Source organism: Geotrypetes seraphini, chromosome 5 (assembly GCF_902459505.1).
Source record: "Geotrypetes seraphini chromosome 5, aGeoSer1.1, whole genome shotgun sequence".
Taxonomy (NCBI): Eukaryota; Metazoa; Chordata; class Amphibia; order Gymnophiona; family Dermophiidae; genus Geotrypetes; species Geotrypetes seraphini.
In genome coordinates this window covers 188,051,671-188,071,508 of record NC_047088.1, presented here as the reverse complement: position 1 = coordinate 188,071,508, position 19,838 = coordinate 188,051,671, and the positions used below count along the sequence as shown (strand labels likewise).

Below are 19,838 nucleotides of genomic sequence, written 5' to 3'. Positions count from 1 at the left end.
AGAAATTGAGGGAGAGAATTCCATAGTGTGGGGGCTGTTAGTTTTCCTTGTATAGTAGGATTCTTTTAAAGAAGGAATGAAAAGAAGTTTTTGGTCGGTAGATCGTAAGGAACGGGGAGAACTTTGAGGTATTAATAATTTGTCGAGAAATAAAGGCAAGTGGGAAAGTTTGATTTTAAAAGAGAGCAGTATGATTTTATAAATTATACGGTGTGTGACTGGGAGCCAATGAGTCTCTTTAAGAAGCGGGGTGACGTGTTCGAACTTACCTATTTTGTAAATGAGTTTGATTGCGGTATTTTGTACAAGTTGCAGACGGCGAAGTTCTTTTTGGGGTAGTCCATTTAATAGTGAATTGCAGTAATCTAAGTGAGAGATAACTAAAGAGTGAATAAGGATTTTAATCGAGTCGGTATTTAAAATAGAACTGAGTGAACGGATGATACGTAATTTAAAGAAACAAGTTTTTACAACTGAACTTATGTGGTCATGAAAAGTAAAATCTCTATCTAAAGTAACGCCTAGTAATTTTATTTTAGTATCCATAAGTAAGGGTGTGGATTTGATGTAAATTGTTCCTGGTAAAGTTTCGGATTTTTTAATGGGGAGAAGTAAACCACAAGATTTATCGATATTGAGTGAAAGTTTATTAGAGAATAGCCAATCACTTATGATATCTAATTTGGTATTTAGATCATTAATATCTGAAGAGTTTGAAGTATTGATCGGGAAAAGCAGCTGTATATTGTCGGCGTAGGCGAAAATTGAAAATCCTAGTGATTGGGCAAGAGAAAGCAGAGGGGATAGAAAAATATTAAATAGTAGTGGGGATAAAATAGAGCCCTGAGGAACTCCAAAAGTTTGAGTTACTGGAGAAGAAGTTTGGTTTTTTACATGAATTTTAAAGTTGCGTTGATGAAAGTAGGATATAAACCAGTTGAGAGCGTGACCTGTGATGTTACAGTCTGCTAATCTAGATAAGAGTAGAGAATGGTCAATGGTATCAAATGCTGCAGATAAGTCAAGGGAGATTAGTATAACCGATTTTAAATGATCATGGGAGTATTGTATAGTTGTAATGAGACCAAGTAATGATAATTCAGTGGAATGAGAAGTTCGAAAGCCAGTCTGATAAGGATGTAGGGCATGTGTTTGATCGAAGAAATCTGATAATTGTGAATGAATAATTTTTTCGGTAAGTTTAGAAATTAAAGGCAGATTGGCAATGGGACGATAGTTGTTAGGTAAAGAGGGATCAGTGTTGTATTGTTTAAGTTTTGGGAAAACTAGAGCTGATTTCCATAGAGTAGGGACACAACAATCAGAAAAAGATTTGGAGATCATTTCCCTTATATATATATATATATATATTATGCCAAAATCAGGTCACAGACATGGTCAATAATTTCATGAATTAACACCATTTGAGGCCTTCCAGACCTTGCTACATCTTTGGTCTCAAAATCTCCAGGCTGAAAGTATGCATGCCACTTCTTCACTCTGTAGTATGATGGGCATTTGTCACTCAATGTTTGCATCATACATTCATGGATTTCATTTGGAGCTTTCTTCTGCAGAAATAGGAACTTCATGATGGCTCGGAGTCCACCCTTGAAAATTAAATACTTTTCATTGACATGGTTCAATCATTGTTCAGAAACAATGTCAAAACATAGCATTATGATTCTGCAAATTGGCACTTTGCAAAATAAAACACTTTTCAGATGCAGTAGCAAAATAAAGCTCAGAATTTAGAAAGCTGGTTGGGCTGAGAACTTTTCAGCATCCTTCCATAAAAGAGGCTTTATTTTTATTATTGTTGAATATATACTACTGCATTCCTTCATGCCTTTTGTACATGCTGCAGGTACTTGGAAATGAACTTATCCAGAAAGCAAAACTTTAAAATGTTTCATACCACCATTATGAATGGTTTATTCAAATGATGCACCAAAAGCAAGACACTTTGACAAAAATAGATGCTTTTTGTTACATTAGGCATTCAAATTACTATAAATGTTAAGATTTTGATATTTTAAGTAAAAGACATTGTGATTCAATTTAGTGTTTATTGTATGTTATGGAAGGTACACTTGCATTTCAAAAATTGAAAACATATAAAAAGTGGTTAAAGGATAATTTATCAACATCTGCTAAATGCGTAAGAATGTTAATGCTTATCATACCATACAGCAGGGTACAATGGTAGTGTTAGTGCCAAGGGGCACTATGAACATTAGTCTAAAAAAGTCATACTATGCTTTATACAAATAACACTTGCTGCCTTTGAAGAATATTGGAAAACTGCTGTCTCTTTAGTGCTGAGAAGTCTTACAACATTTTGAATGTTACATAACATCATTGGAGTATCCAGCTGGAAGAAAGTTTTGAAAACAGACATAGAAATGCCGTAATAATGCCACAGAATGCACAGAATCATTCAATTCTCCCCCCATTCCCAAGAACAATAGTACAGATTTATATCTTTCCTTATAGGAAATAATTTACACACAGATGAAAGTTAGCATATCCATTTAGAATAATTACTAAATACATTTTTTTCTCTCCTTGGAACTTAATAAGCAATGTTTCTTTGCATGATTAAATATAAAAAACAGAGCTGAAGTAGTGTTTTTTTTCTTAAATAGCTTCAAAAAGAAACCATTTTCAATGAATGTGCAACTAAATCAACCAAAGATTATACTGTAATACAACTGTATTAAGAAACCACTGATCAGAAATACAATTTCATGAAAAAAGTACATTTTAATCCACAAAACTGTTTGTCAGACCAAAAGAAAACACTGTTGTTTTAGAGAAAACTGAGGCACATGGATGTGTGCTTAGTCTTGAGTAGGTCAAACATCTATGCAGAAGATGTGACACTTTGTTTGTAGACCGCATGGTATGCATTTCTCAACAAGACATATGGAAAACAAGACTCCAAAAGATCCATAGTCAGAAACGGAGACTCCTGCACAATCTGTGAAAACACCACAAACATGTCAAAATTTTGCTTACACATACTGTAGCATTTCCATTTGGCTTCTCTGGTGACTAATGTATCCCAGGCATGTAAAACTGGAACAAGTGTAGAGAGAATATTTATTTTTTACTAAAGATACAAAATGCAAAGTCACTAATACTGAAGCATATCTTCTTCAGTGAGATAACCTATTCAATTAAGCCAATATACATGGGTTCAAAGCCAACCACTTTAATGTTTGCACAAAGACTCATCATGATACCTAACCTTTGCTAGCATTACTAGGCAATACAAGGATACCTATACAGAAGAAAAATAATAAAAATGAGTGCTCTAATTCTAAAGAATGTCTATTCTTGGTAAAAAAAATTATGTCCAAAAATCTGTGAGTTATAATTGGAAATGTGCTTGTTCAAAACTCCATTTTTGACTTATCTGCAGCCAAGTATTCTGCCCCTATTTTAAGTGGGCTTTTGCTCAGTTTTTTGCATAAGAATAAGTTTAAGGATTTATGCTAAGATGTTATAAGTAAAGTGTGCTCTATGGACTCAAATCTCCAGAAAGCTTTACTTCTCCCAAAGAGCTAGGATGTAACCACAGAGCTTAAGCCTGCCCTCCTTCTTCAGTCTGAGAGAACAGTTGCCATATTTGTACACTGCATGGCTGTATGAGAACCAGAGTTTAGCAATGTTCTTCCACCAGGTTTTCATCGTTTATTTCTAACAATTTAATACAGCTTATGTTGCAATATCTAAGTCTGGAGCACAGTGTTATTTTCTACAAGGTGTGGACACATCCCAGGTTTTCCTTGAATAGGATAGGCTGGTAGAGTGAGAAGAATCTGTGAAAGTTGAACTGCTTTGAAGTCATCAATTGTAAGTGTTCATTCTTTACTTCATGTTAATAAAGAAAGTTGTTCTGGCTGATAACACTAAGATTACAGAAGTAAGGTTCAACTGAACAGGAGCCTCTTATAACTACCAATATAACTCAGAGTAAGTTCAATAGTAGAGAATGACATGGGGACAAATTTTTCCCTGTCCCCGTGGGAACTAATTTTCCCACCCCATCAAGTTCTTTTCCTGTCCCTACCCCATTCTTGCAAGCTTTGTCCTCATCTGCACAAGCCTCAAACAACTAAAAATCATAAGTTTTCAAGGCTTGTGCAGTTAACATCCGCAAACATCTGAAAACCTGGCTTTTCTCAAAAAATGTAAGTCTCCCTCCAACTTAGGAATCAAGGAAACTCTTATATCTTGGCATCCCAAGTCCTCTAAATTTTCTTCACACTTCTACCTCTAACCCTCTGTTGTAGTTCCTTCCTATTTCTCCTACTGTAAACCGTGTCGAGCTCTACGAACGTGGAGATGATGCGGTATACAAACCTAAGGATTAGATTAGATTAAGATAGAACTTGAGGGAATGGGACAGGAATAAAACTCACGGGTATGGGATGGGGAAAAATTTGTCCTCTTGTCAATCTCTATTCAATAGTCCTTGTTTCTCAGTAAAAAGCCTGAGGAGATTTCAGTGAGGAAATCTATAAAGACTGCTCAGAGAAGCTATAAACTGTCCAATAAAGCTATAGTCAGCACACCCAGCCTCAAATTGCCACAAGAATTAAAATGTACACCTACCATATCTAGCAGTAGATAAACAGACTCCCGATTTCTTGTAGTGCTTTTATCTGTTTCCTGGCCGATTTTCAACAAACTGGAAGAGGCAAGCTACATAGAGGTTGATAAAAAAGTGTGTGTTTAAAAGCCATTTGTTACTTCACTGTTAATTTCACTCACTGATACAATCATGAACTATGAAGATATATTGGTGTTTTGTGAATGTTTTACACACACCACCTTTGAAAATATTTGAGATCCTTCATACTCTCGTATTGCATACCACAAGTTTACAGAATTGCAAAAAAAACCCAAAAAAAACAAACAACAAAAAACCAAAGATCAACAACAATCATTGGTGCTGTGTAAATCACAAGATATAAACTTATTTTTGTTCACTTTGATACTTTTTTTCTCACTACAAAACTAAGAAGCTCTAAGTCATATAAATAGTTTGTCTGGGGCTAACCAGGGATATCCTTGCTAACCAGCCATCCTGTAACCAGCTAAGTTAAGGTGAGCCATAAGTGAAGCAGCAACTTAGCTGGTTAGCAGCAACATTCAGTCCACTAATTGGGATAAGTAACCACACAACAGCAAAACAGTCATCCTAACTTTATATGGTGAGCTAACCAGTTAACTCTTTATATGGTGAGCTAACCAGTTAACTTCTGGGTTAGCAGCCATACTTGGATACTCAATGCTGGGAGCTCTTGAAATGAATACTGGGAATCTGTTCAATGTCTAGCAGGAAGCGACATCGTAGCCATTTAACAATGGGCTAGATTCACTAAGCAAACCAATCGTGTACCGATTGGTTTGCGAGCCCTTTGCGACCCGATTTCCCTCCGACCCGATTCACTAACCTCCGATCCACGTATGCAAATGAGGGGAATCGGCATGCAAAGCAGGAAGGATGCGATTCACTACACTTTCCGACTGGCTGGCCGATCAAAAAACAAGCAACCGGTGAGGACCAGTCGCTTCTGCTAAAACCCTGCTCTCTGCCCCGAATCTTCTGCCTGCCGCCCTGCTCTCAGCCCCGACTCTCCTGCCCTTCCCCGCAGTGCAAGCCCGTGGTTTTAACCCACATGCTTAAAGTGGGTTAAAACCACGGCTTGCAAAAAAACCCACAACCCCCCCCCCCCAGCTAAAACGAACACCAAACGCATATGCAGACTATCTACAGGAAAAGTAGATGGTGTGCGCATGCGTCAAGATCGCACACTAGCAATCCGTGTCGGCGGATGGGGGCATTCCTCCGATCGCCCCCATTTGAATATTACTGGTTGAAGAATCCATCGGACCTGCCCAGATCAGACATGGATCGAACACGATCGGGCAAGTTAGTGAATCTAGCCCAATGTGAGCTGAATATCAACCACTAATGTGTCTTGCGGTGTTCACAGAAAGCCACGTTATTCCATTTACATAACAAAGTGAGCTGTTTTGCATGTATTTGCAAGGTATCCTAAGTATTTAATGTTGACGTGTGTTACAAGAATATAATGTGTATGATTGCCCTTTAACACGTATTAAGAGGCAAATAACATACATTTCGGCCATAACATACTTGAACTATCCCACTAAATCTAATAAATTCATAAGAATATTTATCATATCATATAGGAGGGTATATCATACATGATTTTTCAAGCACAATGCCATGCATAACTTTGATAATACATAACTACACATGCTGTTGTCCCCTCTGACCTAACCTTATCCTGGAATACCACAAAAATACAGTGGCTGATATATATGCTGTTGAATAACGCATGTACTTTTAACTGCATATGTTGGGAAATTTTCAAACATAACTATGTAGAAAGCCATTTAAACAGAAGTGGCTTTTGAAAATTGTCCTCTTAATTTTCAAAGACGACACACAAAATAGAAGCATGTGTATGCAACATATATACATAGGCAAATTCTGATTTCAGAAAGTTAATTTTCAACATGTTTACATCATAATGTGCTGTTTGTGTATTGTGGGGGGAAGGTTTTTATGGGTGAGGCAAGGGCAGAATGGAAATTTACACATATATTCCTTATTTCATATAGGGAGTACATCAGCTGTGAACAAATGTAGGGTAAGTGCCAGTAATGTGTGGTAAGAGTCACCCTCTCACTGCACTATACTGTCAACCCACCCCTGCTCATATCTCTCCTCCTACCTCCCTCTCTTAAATGGTCTTCAATACAGCTTCCTAATTCCCTCTAGAGCAGTGTCCCACAAACTTTCTCAAGCCGTGGCACACTAAACATAGTGGCCATGGCTTGAGGCATCTGGAAGTGTGCGAACATCGCTATGACAACGTCATGCGCATGTGTGACATCATCACATCGACATCTGTGCATGCGTGAGGGCCCTGCAGACGGGTCCTGAGATGCCAGTGGGGGGTTCCAGCAGGGAAGAGGGCCGGAGAGGAGAGGTACAGACTGACTGCTTACAGGATGTGCCTCTTGCTGCAAGAGGCATGTCCTTTGGCAGTCAGCCGGCGCCTCTACTCCTCCCCAGTGTGCCACGGCACACCTGAAATCTCAGGAGGCACACAGTTTGTGATACATTGCTCTAGAGATTCCCCTCCTTGATGACAAGCCCCTACCTGCATTCATGAACCCTCCATCCATTCCCAGGATCTACTCAGAGAGGATCTTGGTTTAGAAATAGTGAGGGTTGAGAGCAGGCCCCTCCAATTCAGTTCTATCCAATCCTGTGAACTATGATGGCGCCAATGACCTCTACTACTAGTTTCACAGTTGTACTGCTAGGGGTCAGCCTTCCAAATTCCTTATTTGGAATACCACTAGAGGTTACTAGAAACCCTAGGGCTGGGTGGGGGATGAGTTTGAGAATGAAGGATGCAGGGGTCTCTAGAGGAAATGGGGAGTTGTGCTGCAAGGAGGGTGATTGGATGGAAGGGATGATATAATCTATACAGGACGGAATTTTTTTATTTTTTTAGGTATTTATATACCGCCTATCAAGCTTATCTAAGTGGTTTACAATCAGGTATAAGCATTTTCCCATCTGTCCTGGTGGACTCACAATCTATCGAATGTACCTGGTGCAATGGAGGATTGAGTGACTTGCCCAAGGTCACAAGGAGCAGCATTGGATTTGAACCTACAACCTCAGGGTGCTGAGGCTGTTGCTCTAACCACTAGGCTACTCCTTCCTCTGTTCAGCGAGTAGCTGTGATCATGAGTGGGTAGGTGTTTGAGAATGTGATTGGTGGTTTGTCAATTGGGATGGTGATCTGTTTGTAGTTTTCCAAAATTGTCTCCTTTACACATGTGCGAGTTGAAATTTTAAGAACATAAGAATAGCCTTACTGGGTGAGACCAATGGTCCATCTAGCCCAATATCCCATCATCATGGAGGCCATAGTCATAGCAACATCCAACCTAAATCAGAACTTGTGCAGAGCAAATGGGTAACAAGATGATTACACAGTTTTCCATCAGAAAGATTTTTACAATACCTCCCTGTAGAACCAAAAAAATTTTGGGGGTGAATACTTTTTCATCCACTGAATAAACTATTTTTCAAAAGACTTTTACTTTCATAATAGCATTTTCCCCTGAACATTTCACTTTTTCTGGAGAGTGAACATATCATAATATACTCAAAGGTCAGATCATAGGACCTCTTATGATCTATATATCATTCCAGGTCCACATCCATAATCATTTATGTTCACTCCTCCCTCTGATCCCTTAACACATTGAAAAAAAATGTTATTATTTATTTTTGTGTGATAATGCCTCAACCTAAATCTCTTCCCCTGCTAACATTTCTGTAAAGACAAGCAACACTTATCTTTGATGTCGGTGCTAATTTATGTTTGTAACATAAGTTTGTTACATAAATCAGCGCTGACTGTGGTTGAATCCATCAAAGATAAGTTTTCTATTTTACAACTGAATAAAATATACATACAGCCAAAAATTCTTTAAGACGATCCTCAATGCTTCCTTTATGAATCGTGAACAGGGCTGCAGCAATCTGATTTATGGCTTTGGCCAGGCAGTGTATATTGTTGCAGTGCCCTTAAAATACAAAAACAAAAAAACATTCAATCAATAACATTTCACTTCAAGCTAAAACAATGCCATGAAGATTCTGTAGCAATAGTGTAACTTGTGTAACAATCGTCTTATTCTTATATCTAATAATGTTCAACATTTCTTTTATTCAGAAATGTTAATCATATTTTTTACATCAGTCACATCATGTTAAACAACAAAACACTTTCGAAAACACACAAATGTCACACTTTCTAATTTTTACAGTAAACTTCTAGTTTTCCAGCCTCTTAACTAGTATATTGCACAATGCATTAGTGATTTGAACCTACAAACTGATTGCTCTGTGTAATATGGCACATACTATATATACTCGAATATAAACTAGGATTTTTTGGGCCCAAAAATTGGCCCAAAAATGTGGGTCCCGGTTTATATTCTGGTCATCCCCCAGTGACCACCCGAAACCCTCCCGGACTTTCTGCAGGCCTGCCTTAGGCCGGGACAGGAGGGATCCCTCCCGTCTCCTGCTCCGGCCAACACTAACAATTACCACCCTACCTCCTTCCCTCCCTCGCATACCTGTTGGTTCCCTGGTGGTCCAGTGTGTATCCCATGCTGAAATCCTCCAGAAGATTGTAAACGAAGTAGCCAGCAGTGCACCCAGGCCAGCTGACACACAGCTGCCGGCCGGCCCTGCACCGCTCCTTGATAGGCTGCCGCAAGTTCTTGCGGGATTCGCTTGCTGCTGCGTGCCAGCCTGGGTGCGCCGCTGGCTACTTATGTTTACAATCTTCTAGAGGATTTCAGCGCGGGATACATGCTGGACCACCAGGGATCCAACAGGTACAAGAGGGAGGGTGGTAATTGTTAGTGTCGGCCTGGGCAGGAGACGGGAGGGATCCCTCCTGTCCCTGCCTACCACTAGATGGTTTAAGTTAAGGGGAAGGGTTAATCTGCTGGCTGGGTTAGAGGGCAGAGAGGAGTATGGGACAATCAAGCCATTGTGACATCACTGATGAGGTTGGCTCTTTTTAGGGGGAAGAGGGTACAGGGAAGGAAAGTGGGACAGTGTTCAGAGCTTGGAAGGAAGGGGGCTTACAGCCTGGTAAGGAATGGGACTGAATGCAGGGTGGGGAGGGAAGTGGGCTGGGTGCAGAACCTTGCAGGGGAGAGTGTGACGGAGAGGACATTGGATGCAGATCCTGGCAGGGCATCGCACTTGAACATTAAGCCCCCGACTTATATTAGAGTCAACCATTTTTCCTCCTTTTGGGGGGGAATTTGGGTCTTGACATATATTCAGATCGACTTATATTCGAGTATATAAGGTACATTTAAAAAATTTGTGCTTTGCTTCCGGTGATGTCATTGTTAAGATAGCAGCAACAGCCTGAAGCTCCGTGTAAGCCCGGCATAAAAATGTGTATTTTCAGCTTCCCCACCACATCTTGTGCCATAATTCCTCTGATCTTAATCTCAGGTGAGTGAGAGATTAGATATGAGATTAGAGATTGAGCTCCTCCCTCTGCAGTCCATTGGAGAGATCAATCTACCTGCTTTTAAATATCAGCAACAGTGGGAAATCAACTGCTTTTACACCTCAGCAGCAGCGGAACTATCCGCAACTACCAAGAGCACACAGACCCAATCCAGCCAAGAGTGTGAGCTCCACCTCCCCCTGCAGTCCACTAGGAAGATTAACTGTTTTTTACACCTAAGCAGCAACAGGACCAGCCACCACTACCGAGAGCCCTTTGCCCTGATCCAGCCAAACAAGTAAGCTCTTCCCCCAGCATTCCGTTGGAAAAATCAATATGCTTGCTTTTAAATATTATCAGAAGTAGGAGATCAACTGCTTTTACACCTAAGCAGCACCAAGACCAGCCGCCACTATCGAGAGCTTTTGTCCCAATCCAGCCAGACGTGTATGCTCTTCACCATACAATTTGTTGGAGAGATCAATCTGCCTGCTTTTAAATATCAGCAGCATTGGGAAAACAACTGCTTTTACACCTAAGCAGCAGCGGGTCCATCCGCAACCACCAAGAACCCACAGACCCGAACCTGCCAGGAATGTGAGATCCGCCCCCCCTACAATTCGATAAGAAGATCAACCTAAGCAGCAATAGGACCAGCCGCCACTACCGGGAACCCTTTGCCACGATCCAGCCAGACATATAGCACAGTTACTTACCGTAACAGGTGTTATCCAGGGACAGCAGGCAGATATTCTTTACGCATGGGTGACGTCACCGACGGAGCCCACGGTACGGACCTTTTTACTAGAAAGTTCTAGTTGGCCGCACCGCGCGTGCGCGAGTGCCTTCCCGCCCGACGGAGGAGAGCGTGGTCCCCAGTTAGTATAAGCCAGCTAAGAAGCCAACCCGGGGAGGAGGGTGGGACGTAAGAATATCTGCCTGCTGTCCCTGGATAACACCTGTTACGGTAAGTAACTGTGCTTTATCCCAGGACAAGCAGGCAGCATATTCTTTACGCATGGGTGACCTCCAAGCTAACAAAGAGGGAGGAGGGATGGTTGGCCATTAGGAAAATAAATTCTGAAGTACAGATTGGCCGAAGTGCCCATCCCGTCTGGAGAAAGCATCCAGACAGTAGTGAGTAGTGAATGTGTGAACTGAGGACCAGGTGGCCGCCTTGCAGATTTCCTCAATGGGTGTGGAACGGAGGAAAGCAACAGAAGCGGCCATAGCTCTTACCCTGTGGGCCGTGACAGCACCGTCTAGTGACAGACCGGCCCGAGCGTAACAGAACGCGATGCAAGCTGCAAGCCAGTTGGATAGCGTCCGTTTAGAGACCGGTCGACCCAAACGATTTGGGTCGAAGGTCAGGAAGAGCTGAGGGGACAAGCGGTGAGCCCTTGTACGATCAAGATAGTAAGCCAGGGCACGCTTGCAGTCAAGACTGTGCAATGCCTGTTCTCCGGGATGTGAATGAGGTTTCGGGAAGAAAACAGGCAACACAATGGACTGGTTGAGGTGAAAAGCTGAGACCACCTTAGGAAGGAACTTTGGATGGGTGCGCAGAACCACCTTGTCATGGTGAAAAATAGTGAACGGTGGATCGGCAACCAGTGCATGAAGCTCACTAACCCTCCTGGCAGAGGTGATGGCAATGAGGAAAAGAACCTTCCATGTCAGAAATTTGAGCGAAGTTGTGGCAAGCGGCTCAAAGGGAGGTTTCATGAGGGCAGATAAAACCACATTCAGGTCCCAGACGACCGGAGGAGGCTTCAGAGGTGGTTTGATGTTGAAGAGGCCCCTCATGAATCGGGAAACCAGAGGGGAGCCGTGAGAGGTTTTCCTAAGACAGGTTCATGAAAAGCCGTGATGGCACTGAGATGGACTCTGATAGAGGTAGACTTGAGGCCTGCATTGGACAGGGAGAGCAAGTAGTCCAGAACAGTTTCCACCGCTAAAGAGGTGGGATTGTGATGATGACGGAGGCACCAAGAGGAGAACCTGGTCCACTTCTGATGGTAACATTGGAGGGTGGTCGGTTTCCTGGAGGCGTCCAAAATGAGACGGACAGGCTGAGACAGATTTCCTGAAGAGGTCAGCCCGAGAGAAACCAAGCTGTCAGGTGGAGCGAAGACAGATTGGGATGTAGTAGAGACTGATGTTGCTGTGTAAGTAGAGTAGGAAACACAGGCAGAGGAATGGGATCCCTGGAGCTGAGCTGAAGCAGGAGGGAGAACCAGTGTTGACGAGGCCACCGGGGAGCTATGAGGATCATGGTGGCTCCGTCCCTGCGGAGTTTGGATAAAGTCCGCAACATCAGAGGTAGAGGAGGAAAGGCATAGAGGAACCGATCCGTCCAGTCGAGAAGGAATGCATCCGGGGCCAGACGATGAGGAGAGAAGAGTCTGGAGCAGAACTGGGGCAGCTGATGGTTGTGAGGAGCTGCGAATAGGTCCACCTGCGGAGTGCCCCAGCGAGCAAAGATGGAGTGGAGCGTGGGAGGGTCCAAAGTCCACTCGTGAGGTTGAAGGATGCGGCTGAGATTGTCGGCCAGGGAGTTCTGTTCGCCCTGGATGTAGACAGCCTTGAGGAAGAGACTGCGGGCCGTGGCCCAGGTCCAAATGCGAAGAGCCTCCTGACAAAGGAGGCGAGATCCGGTGCCGCCCTGTTTGTTGATGTAGTACATGGCAACTTGGTTGTCCGTGCACAGGAGCAGAACTTGAGGGCAAAGAAGGTGCTGGAAGGCCTTGAGAGCATAGAACATGGCTCGTAGTTCCAGGAAATTGATGTGATGAAGACGCTCCTGCGGGGTCCAAAGACCTTGGGTGCGTAGGTCTCCCAGGTGAGCTCCCCATGCATAAGGGGAGGCATCCGTGGTGATGGTCATGGAATGCGGGGGCAGATGAAAAAGAAGGCCCCTGGAAAGATTTGAGGAGTTCAACCACCATTGTAGAGATTGCTGAAGAGACGATGTCACAGAGATGGGATGAGAAAGAAGATTCGAGGTCTGCGACCATTGGTTGGCCAGAGTCCATTGAGGTGTCCTGAGGTGGAGTCGTGCCAGGGGAAGCACATGCACCGTCGAGGCCATGTGGCCCAGGAGGACCATCATCTGTCTGGCAGAGATGGAGTGATGAAGGAGCACTTGACGACACAGGCGGAGCAGGTTCCGCTGACGGTCGGAGGGGAGAAACGCCCTCATCAGTGTGGTGTCGAGAACTGCTCCAATGAACTGAAGGCGCTGCGTGGGAAGCAGATGCGACTTGGGGTAGTTGATCTCGAACCCCAGGAGGTGGAGGAGAGAGATGGTATGATGAGTGGCTTGTAGCACAAGCGGAGACGTAGGTGCTTTCACCAACCAATCGTCCAAGTAGGGAAACACCTGGAGGTTGTGAGACCTGAGGAAGGCCGCCGCCACAATGAGGCATTTGGTGAACACCCTGGGTGATGAAGCGAGGCCAAAAGGTAGCACTTTGTACTGATAATGGCGATGGTGCACCTGGAATCTTAGGTAGCGACGTGAAGCTGGATTGATTGGTATGTGAGTGTAGGCCTCTTTGAGGTCCAGGGAACATAGCCAGTCGTTCTGAGAGAGATGAGGATAAAGCGTGGCAAGGGAGAGCATTCTGAACTTCTCCTTGACAAGACATTTGTTGAGGTCCCTGAGATCGAGAATGGGACGTAGGTCTCCTGTCTTTTTTGGAACCAGAAAGTAACGGGAGTAGAATCCCCGGCCCCTTTGTTCCAGAGGTACTTCTTCGATGGCATTGAGTAGAAGGAGGGATTGGACCTCCCTCAGGAGGAGGGGGGTTTGAGTTGAAAGAGAAGCAGACTCTACGGGAGGATTGTCTGGTGGAAGAGTCTGGAAGTTGAGAGAGTAGCCGTGGCGGATGATGTTGAGGACCCACTGGTCCGATGTGATGACCTCCCAACGGCTGAGAAAAATGTGGAGCCTGCCTCCGATTGGTTGAGGGAGAGGCAATGAGGGTGGAAGACTGGCTAAGCCCTGGAGAGAGGAGTCAAAAGGGCTGAGAAGGTTTGGCAGGAGGAAGAGGCTTGGCAGGTTGATTAGACTGTGCACGAGCCTGGTTGTGGTGTTGTTGGCGAGCCCGCCTAGGTTGCTGTGAAGGCGGGTTAAGCGGCCTAGCGGAGAACCTGCGCTGGTATGAAGACTGTGGTTTGTAAGGCCGAGCAGGAGGGGCCTTCTTTTTTGGTTTAATGAGAGTATCCCATCGGGTCTCATGGGCGGAGAGTTTTTGTGTGGTGGTATCCAGAGACTCTCCGAACAATTCGTCTCCCATACATGGGGCGTTGGCTAGTCGGTCCTGATGGTTGACATCCAGATCAGAGACCCTGAGCCAGGCCAGGCGGCGCATGGCCACAGCGATGGCAGATGCACGAGAGGTGAGCTCAAAGGAGTCATAGATGGAGCGCACCATAAATTTTCTAAGTTGAAGCAGGCTGGAGATGTGCTGCTGGAATAGTGGAACCTTGTGCTCCGGCATGTACTTTTGCATGGCGGAGAGTTGCATTACCAGATGTTTCAGGTAGAATGAAAAGTGGAAAGAGTAATTGTTTGCCCTGTTGGCAAGCATGGCATTCTGGTAGAGCCGCTTGCCAAACTTGTCCATAGTTTTGCCCTCCCTGCCAGGAGGGGTAGAGGCATATACACTGGAGCCTTGAGTCTTTTTTAAAGTGGACTCAACCAGGAGAGATTCATGGGGCAGCTGGGGTTTATCAAATCCCGGGATTGGGATAACCCTGTAAAGGCTATCCAGTTTACGGGGTGCCCCAGGGACAGTTAATGGATTTTCCCAATTTTTATAAAAAGTTTCCCGTAGGATGTCATGCACGGGTAACTTCAGGAACTCCTTAGGAGGTTGATCGAAATCTAATGCCTCCAGGAAAGCCTGTGACTTCTTGGAATCAGATTCCAGAGGCAAAGATAAGGCCCCCGATAACTCCCTGAGGAATTTTGAAAAAGAAGATTGCTCAGGTTTAGATGTGGTATCGGGGGCCGAGGGCTCTTCGTCCGACGATGATGCATCCTCCTCGGTACCGAGGGGAGATTCCTCCCAGAGGTCCGGGTCTCTGACATCGGTGTGTGCGTGCCGAGAGACTGGAGTGGAAGGTTCGGTATGATGAGCTTTAGACCGAGACTTGCCTGAGCGTACCGAGACGGCACCGGGGGATGAAGACCTGTGTCTGTCTCGGTCCCGGGAAGAACAGTGCCGGTCAGGTTCACGGGAAGACCGGTGTTCCGCTCGGTCCCGAGGAGGATCGGATGTCGTCAGAGCTACGGCCTCGGCATGGGCATGGATATGCGGTGCCGAGAGAATGGGCATGGAGGGGTCCATAGGTACCGATGGCGTGGATACCGGTTGGACGGTGTGGGGCTCGGGCCGGTCTGGTACCGAAAGCAGCGGTGCCAGGATAGAGGGCAAGAGCTGTTTAAGTTGCTTTTGGAGTTGTTCCTGCAACTTATCCTGGAGGATGGCCGCAATGCGGTCATCCAGGGTTGGCACCGGAACCACTTTTTTCTGCTTTGGTTCCATGGGTGCCGCTCTACGCTCCGGCGATGAGGCGGCCGATGACGAGGCACTCACCGATATCGGAGCGGAGCGCTTTTTAGTTCGGCGTGGAGCCGAAAGAGCCGGTGTCGCCACCGAGGTGGGAGGGCGCTCAAGGGTGGAAGGCTTCTTAGCCGGCTTACCTGGCGCCAGTGGCGCCGATGTAATGTCAGGCGGTGTCGAGGTGGTCGGTGCCGACTTCGATGGTGCCGCAGTTGAAGAAGTCGAGTCCATAGTCGGGCCGGTGCCGAACAGCAGACTTTGCTGGATTTGGCGATTCTTCAAAGTGCGTTTTTTAAGAGTGGCACAGCGGGTGCACGAGTCCGCCCGATGCTCTGGTCCCAAACACTGTAAACACCAATTGTGTGGGTCAGTGAGGGAGATCGGGCGTGCACACCGCTGGCACTTCTTAAAACCGGGCTGCGGGGGCATGAATGTGAACACGGCCTCCGCAAAATCAAACCCCGAGGCCTGGATCGTGACAACAGGCCCCGCCGGGGCAAAGACAAAAAACGAAACAAAAAGAAAATATATATTTTTTTTTTTTTGGAAATGAAATAAAAAAGAACCCGAAGGTAAATAAAACGAAAAAAGAACGCGAGCGGGAAGGCAAAAAGAGGATTTCAATCGGAGTTGAAAAACGCACGTCTTCTTCGCTCCGCGGAAACGAAGAAAACTGGGGACCACGCTCTCCTCCGTCGGGCGGGAAGGCACTCGCGCACGCGCGGTGCGGCCAACTAGAACTTTCTAGTAAAAAGGTCCGTACCGTGGGCTCCGTCGGTGACGTCACCCATGCGTAAAGAATATGCTGCCTGCTTGTCCTGGGATAAAAGATCTTCCCCCAGCATTCCATTGGATAGATCAATCTACCTGCTTTTAAATATCAGCAGCAGTGGGAGAACAACTGCTTTTACACCTAAGCAGCATTGGGACCAACTGCAACTACCAAGAGCCCATAGACCAGATCATGACAGGAGTGTGAGCTCCACACCTCCTGCAGTCCGCTAGGAAGATCAACTGCTTTAACACCTAAGTAGCAGCAAGACCAGCTGCCTATAATAGGAGCCCTTGCCCCGATCCAACCAGGCATGTGAGCTCCTCCCCCTATATCCCGTTTAAGAGATAAATCTACCTGCTTTAAATATCAGCAGTAGTAGAAAAACAACTGCTTTTACATACAAGCAGCAGCGAGACCTACCGCAACCACCAAGAGCCCACAGACCCGATCCTGCCAGGAGTGTGAACTCCTCCCCCTGCAGTCCATTGGAGAGATCAATCTGCCTGCTTTTAAATATCAGCAGCAGTGGAGATCAACTGCTTTTACACCTAAGCAGCAACGAGACCAGCCACAACCACCGAGAGCACACAGACCCGATCCTACCAAGAGTGTGAACTCTTCCCCCCATGCAATCCGCTAAGAAGATCGACTGTCGGCTCCGGGCGGCTTTCCCGCAGAGGAGAGAATCCTGCATTCACCGTGGGCCTCATCTGGGGCAGCCTCCTTGGAGCGGCTGGGGCACGGGCAGTGTGTCTGGGAGGGAATGTATGGATGGGAGAACATCGCAGGGGAGGAGACATAGGCATCCTGCGACTGTCTGCCAAGTCTCTTCCCTGAAGAAGCCCTTTCTGGAAACGTCAATCGCTCCTCCTAAACTTACTTGCTCCACTTCATCACTGACGCTGAAACCGTGGATTGAAGACAAAGTTTTATTTTATTTTCTTTCCAGCTTATGATTTATCTTTAATCTTATCTATTGTTTTGCCTTTTGTCTTTGTTTTGTTCTATTTCTATCATTTAAATTTCTCCAGAATTCTACTGTTCAACGGCTCCCCCTTCTGCTTCTATTCCTTTCTCTCCTCTCTTCTACCTTCCAAAGTATTTAGATCAATGCTGTCTTGTTAAAATGTTTATTTTATTTTTATTTTTCCTCTAACTCTACTTTTCACTTCTCTGTTACCCTCCAGGTACTTTAGTTAGATTGTGAGCCTTCGGGACAGTAAGGGAATTTTTCAAGTACCTTTCTTATTTCTAATCTTAATGTATATTTTCTGTAAACCGCTTAGAACCTAACGGATGTAGCGGTATATAAGAAATAAATTACATTACATTACATATGTCCCGAAGGAGCCCACCCGTATGGACTACTGCAATGCATTATTTAACAGACTGACAGCAAAAAATCTTCAGGGCCTTCAAGGTGTAGAAAACACAACAATTAGATTCTAAAGAACCTTTGCGCCCACAATCCAGTATCTCAAGTACTAGCATCAGTTCACTGGTTACCCACAGCCAAATGCTACATTTTCAAAGGCTTAGTACTTGCATTCAAGTCCTTGCAACCTGGCCCGCTGCTACAAATCAGCCAAACTCCCACCTTACGTCCCTCCACTCCCAGGAGGAAACATGTCTACAATTACCCCCTGGCCGGAGCCTCTGACTAGAAAGTGCCAGATGCTGATCCTATTCACATTTCTTACCTAAGTACTGGAATCAATTGCCTCCTCACGTCAAATCCCTCGAAGAGCTTTTGAGCTTTAGGAAAGCAATAAAAAACTACTTCTTCACCTAATTCCCTTAGCCTACTATCTGTATGGTAAAGCACCTAGACTCCAGAACCCTTCATACTTCATCATTAAATTATCTATCAGAGCATCCAACCCACTAATCTTCCTCATTCAGTTCCGGAATAGCAAACGTACGATGAACTGTATGTTAAAAATCCTCGCTTTGTGATTGCTAAATTAGGATGAAAAACTCTACTAGATGAATATCACTGTAGCCTGTACTTCCTTAGTTTTCTGTATCTCATTTTTTTTTTGTTTCAATTATTATATATGTTACCCTGTAACCTGTTTTGAGCTCTTTGGGGAGAACAGGTATAGAAAACTCTCCTGGGAGAACGGTATAGAAAACTGAATAAATTAAAAAAAAAAATAAAAAATGAATAGAGCATTACCTTTTTAGGAGCATACCTATCTAAGTGATCATCATTATACATTTTTAACAAGGATGTACACTAGCCAAAAAGATGGGTTTCCCTACAGATGGAACCTGTCTAAAATGTGGTCATAAGGAGGCAATGTACAAATGTTGTATTTGGGACAGTCAATCTATATAAAATTACTAGAATTATCTTAGAAATGTTTATAAGAGGAGGTGGCAAGCCACACCTTAAAACTGTTTATTAGATATGACAGATATAGATGAAGGAACGAGGGTTATCATGTCCTTTCTTAAGAAAAGCAATGTTGGTTGCAAAAAGAAGTTTGTTACTATGCTGGATTGGGGATTCTCCCTCAAGTCTTATATTATGGCACAATCAGATGTATGACTTATTGACTATGGAAAGATTAGCTATAGAAGAATGGGGAGACAGACTAAGAAACATTTTTATTTTTAAAGTTGTGGCTCCCATATTTACACACATTACCTGAAAGAATATGTTCAACATTCATGAACACGTTGAACCCGTAACTTTAATTTTGACTAAAACTAGCATCTCATAATTGCTATCTCAATATGCTGTAACTGGTTTGTAGAAGGGAAAGTTATGGGGATAAAAGGAATTTGAACCAGGAAGTTTACATGATCAGATTTTAATTTTTGCATACACGATTATATAAGGAATGCTTTAAAGACTGTATGTGAGTTTGCTATTTATATGTTGTTCATGGGCAATGCAAAGACAATAAAGATATTCAAATATAAAAATTTGTGCGTAATTTCTTTTGAGAAAAATTGTTCAATAAGCTTGAAGCTTTTATTGAAGTGTATAAATGTCCAAAAAGACTAAATCATCAAAATAATCCAGTTATCTAAAATAAGGGTGATCCTAAACATTAAATCCTTCAGGGATGGATACTTTAAATGTATATTGTTAAATGATTGATATACCACATTAGAGGGGGTAAAAGTAATAGAATTACAAATGGAAAGATCCAATTATGCAGTATGATAAAGAAGTGTGATTGCTTTATTAGTTCACTTGAATGAAGTGCAAACTGTAGAAAGCTAATTAAAAAAATAAATATGACCAATATCAAAAAGACAATACCTTTTTGTATCTATAAGATGATAGCTTTCTATGCAGTCAAACCCACAACTGTTAATGTCATATCCACGTCATCACAAAAATTTTTTTAACCCCAGCTA

At 43.9% G+C, this 19,838-nt stretch overlaps 1 protein-coding gene across 2 annotated transcripts in view; it reads right to left on the bottom strand.

Annotated features, from left to right (window-relative positions):
* Positions 1–2,055: 2,055 nt before the first annotated feature.
* The window catches only part of NCKAP1 (NCK associated protein 1), a 268,727-nt gene continuing 250,944 nt past the window's right edge, over positions 2,056–19,838 (bottom strand). For both annotated transcript variants that reach the window (XM_033944817.1, XM_033944818.1), the window contains 3 exons: positions 8,549–8,658; positions 4,624–4,713; positions 2,056–2,983 (listed from right to left, as the gene is read on the bottom strand). In XM_033944817.1, the coding sequence (XP_033800708.1) occupies positions 2,867–2,983; positions 4,624–4,713; positions 8,549–8,658 (317 nt within the window). In that variant the 3' untranslated portion in view covers positions 2,056–2,866. The remainder of the gene's footprint in view (positions 2,984–4,623; positions 4,714–8,548; positions 8,659–19,838) is intronic.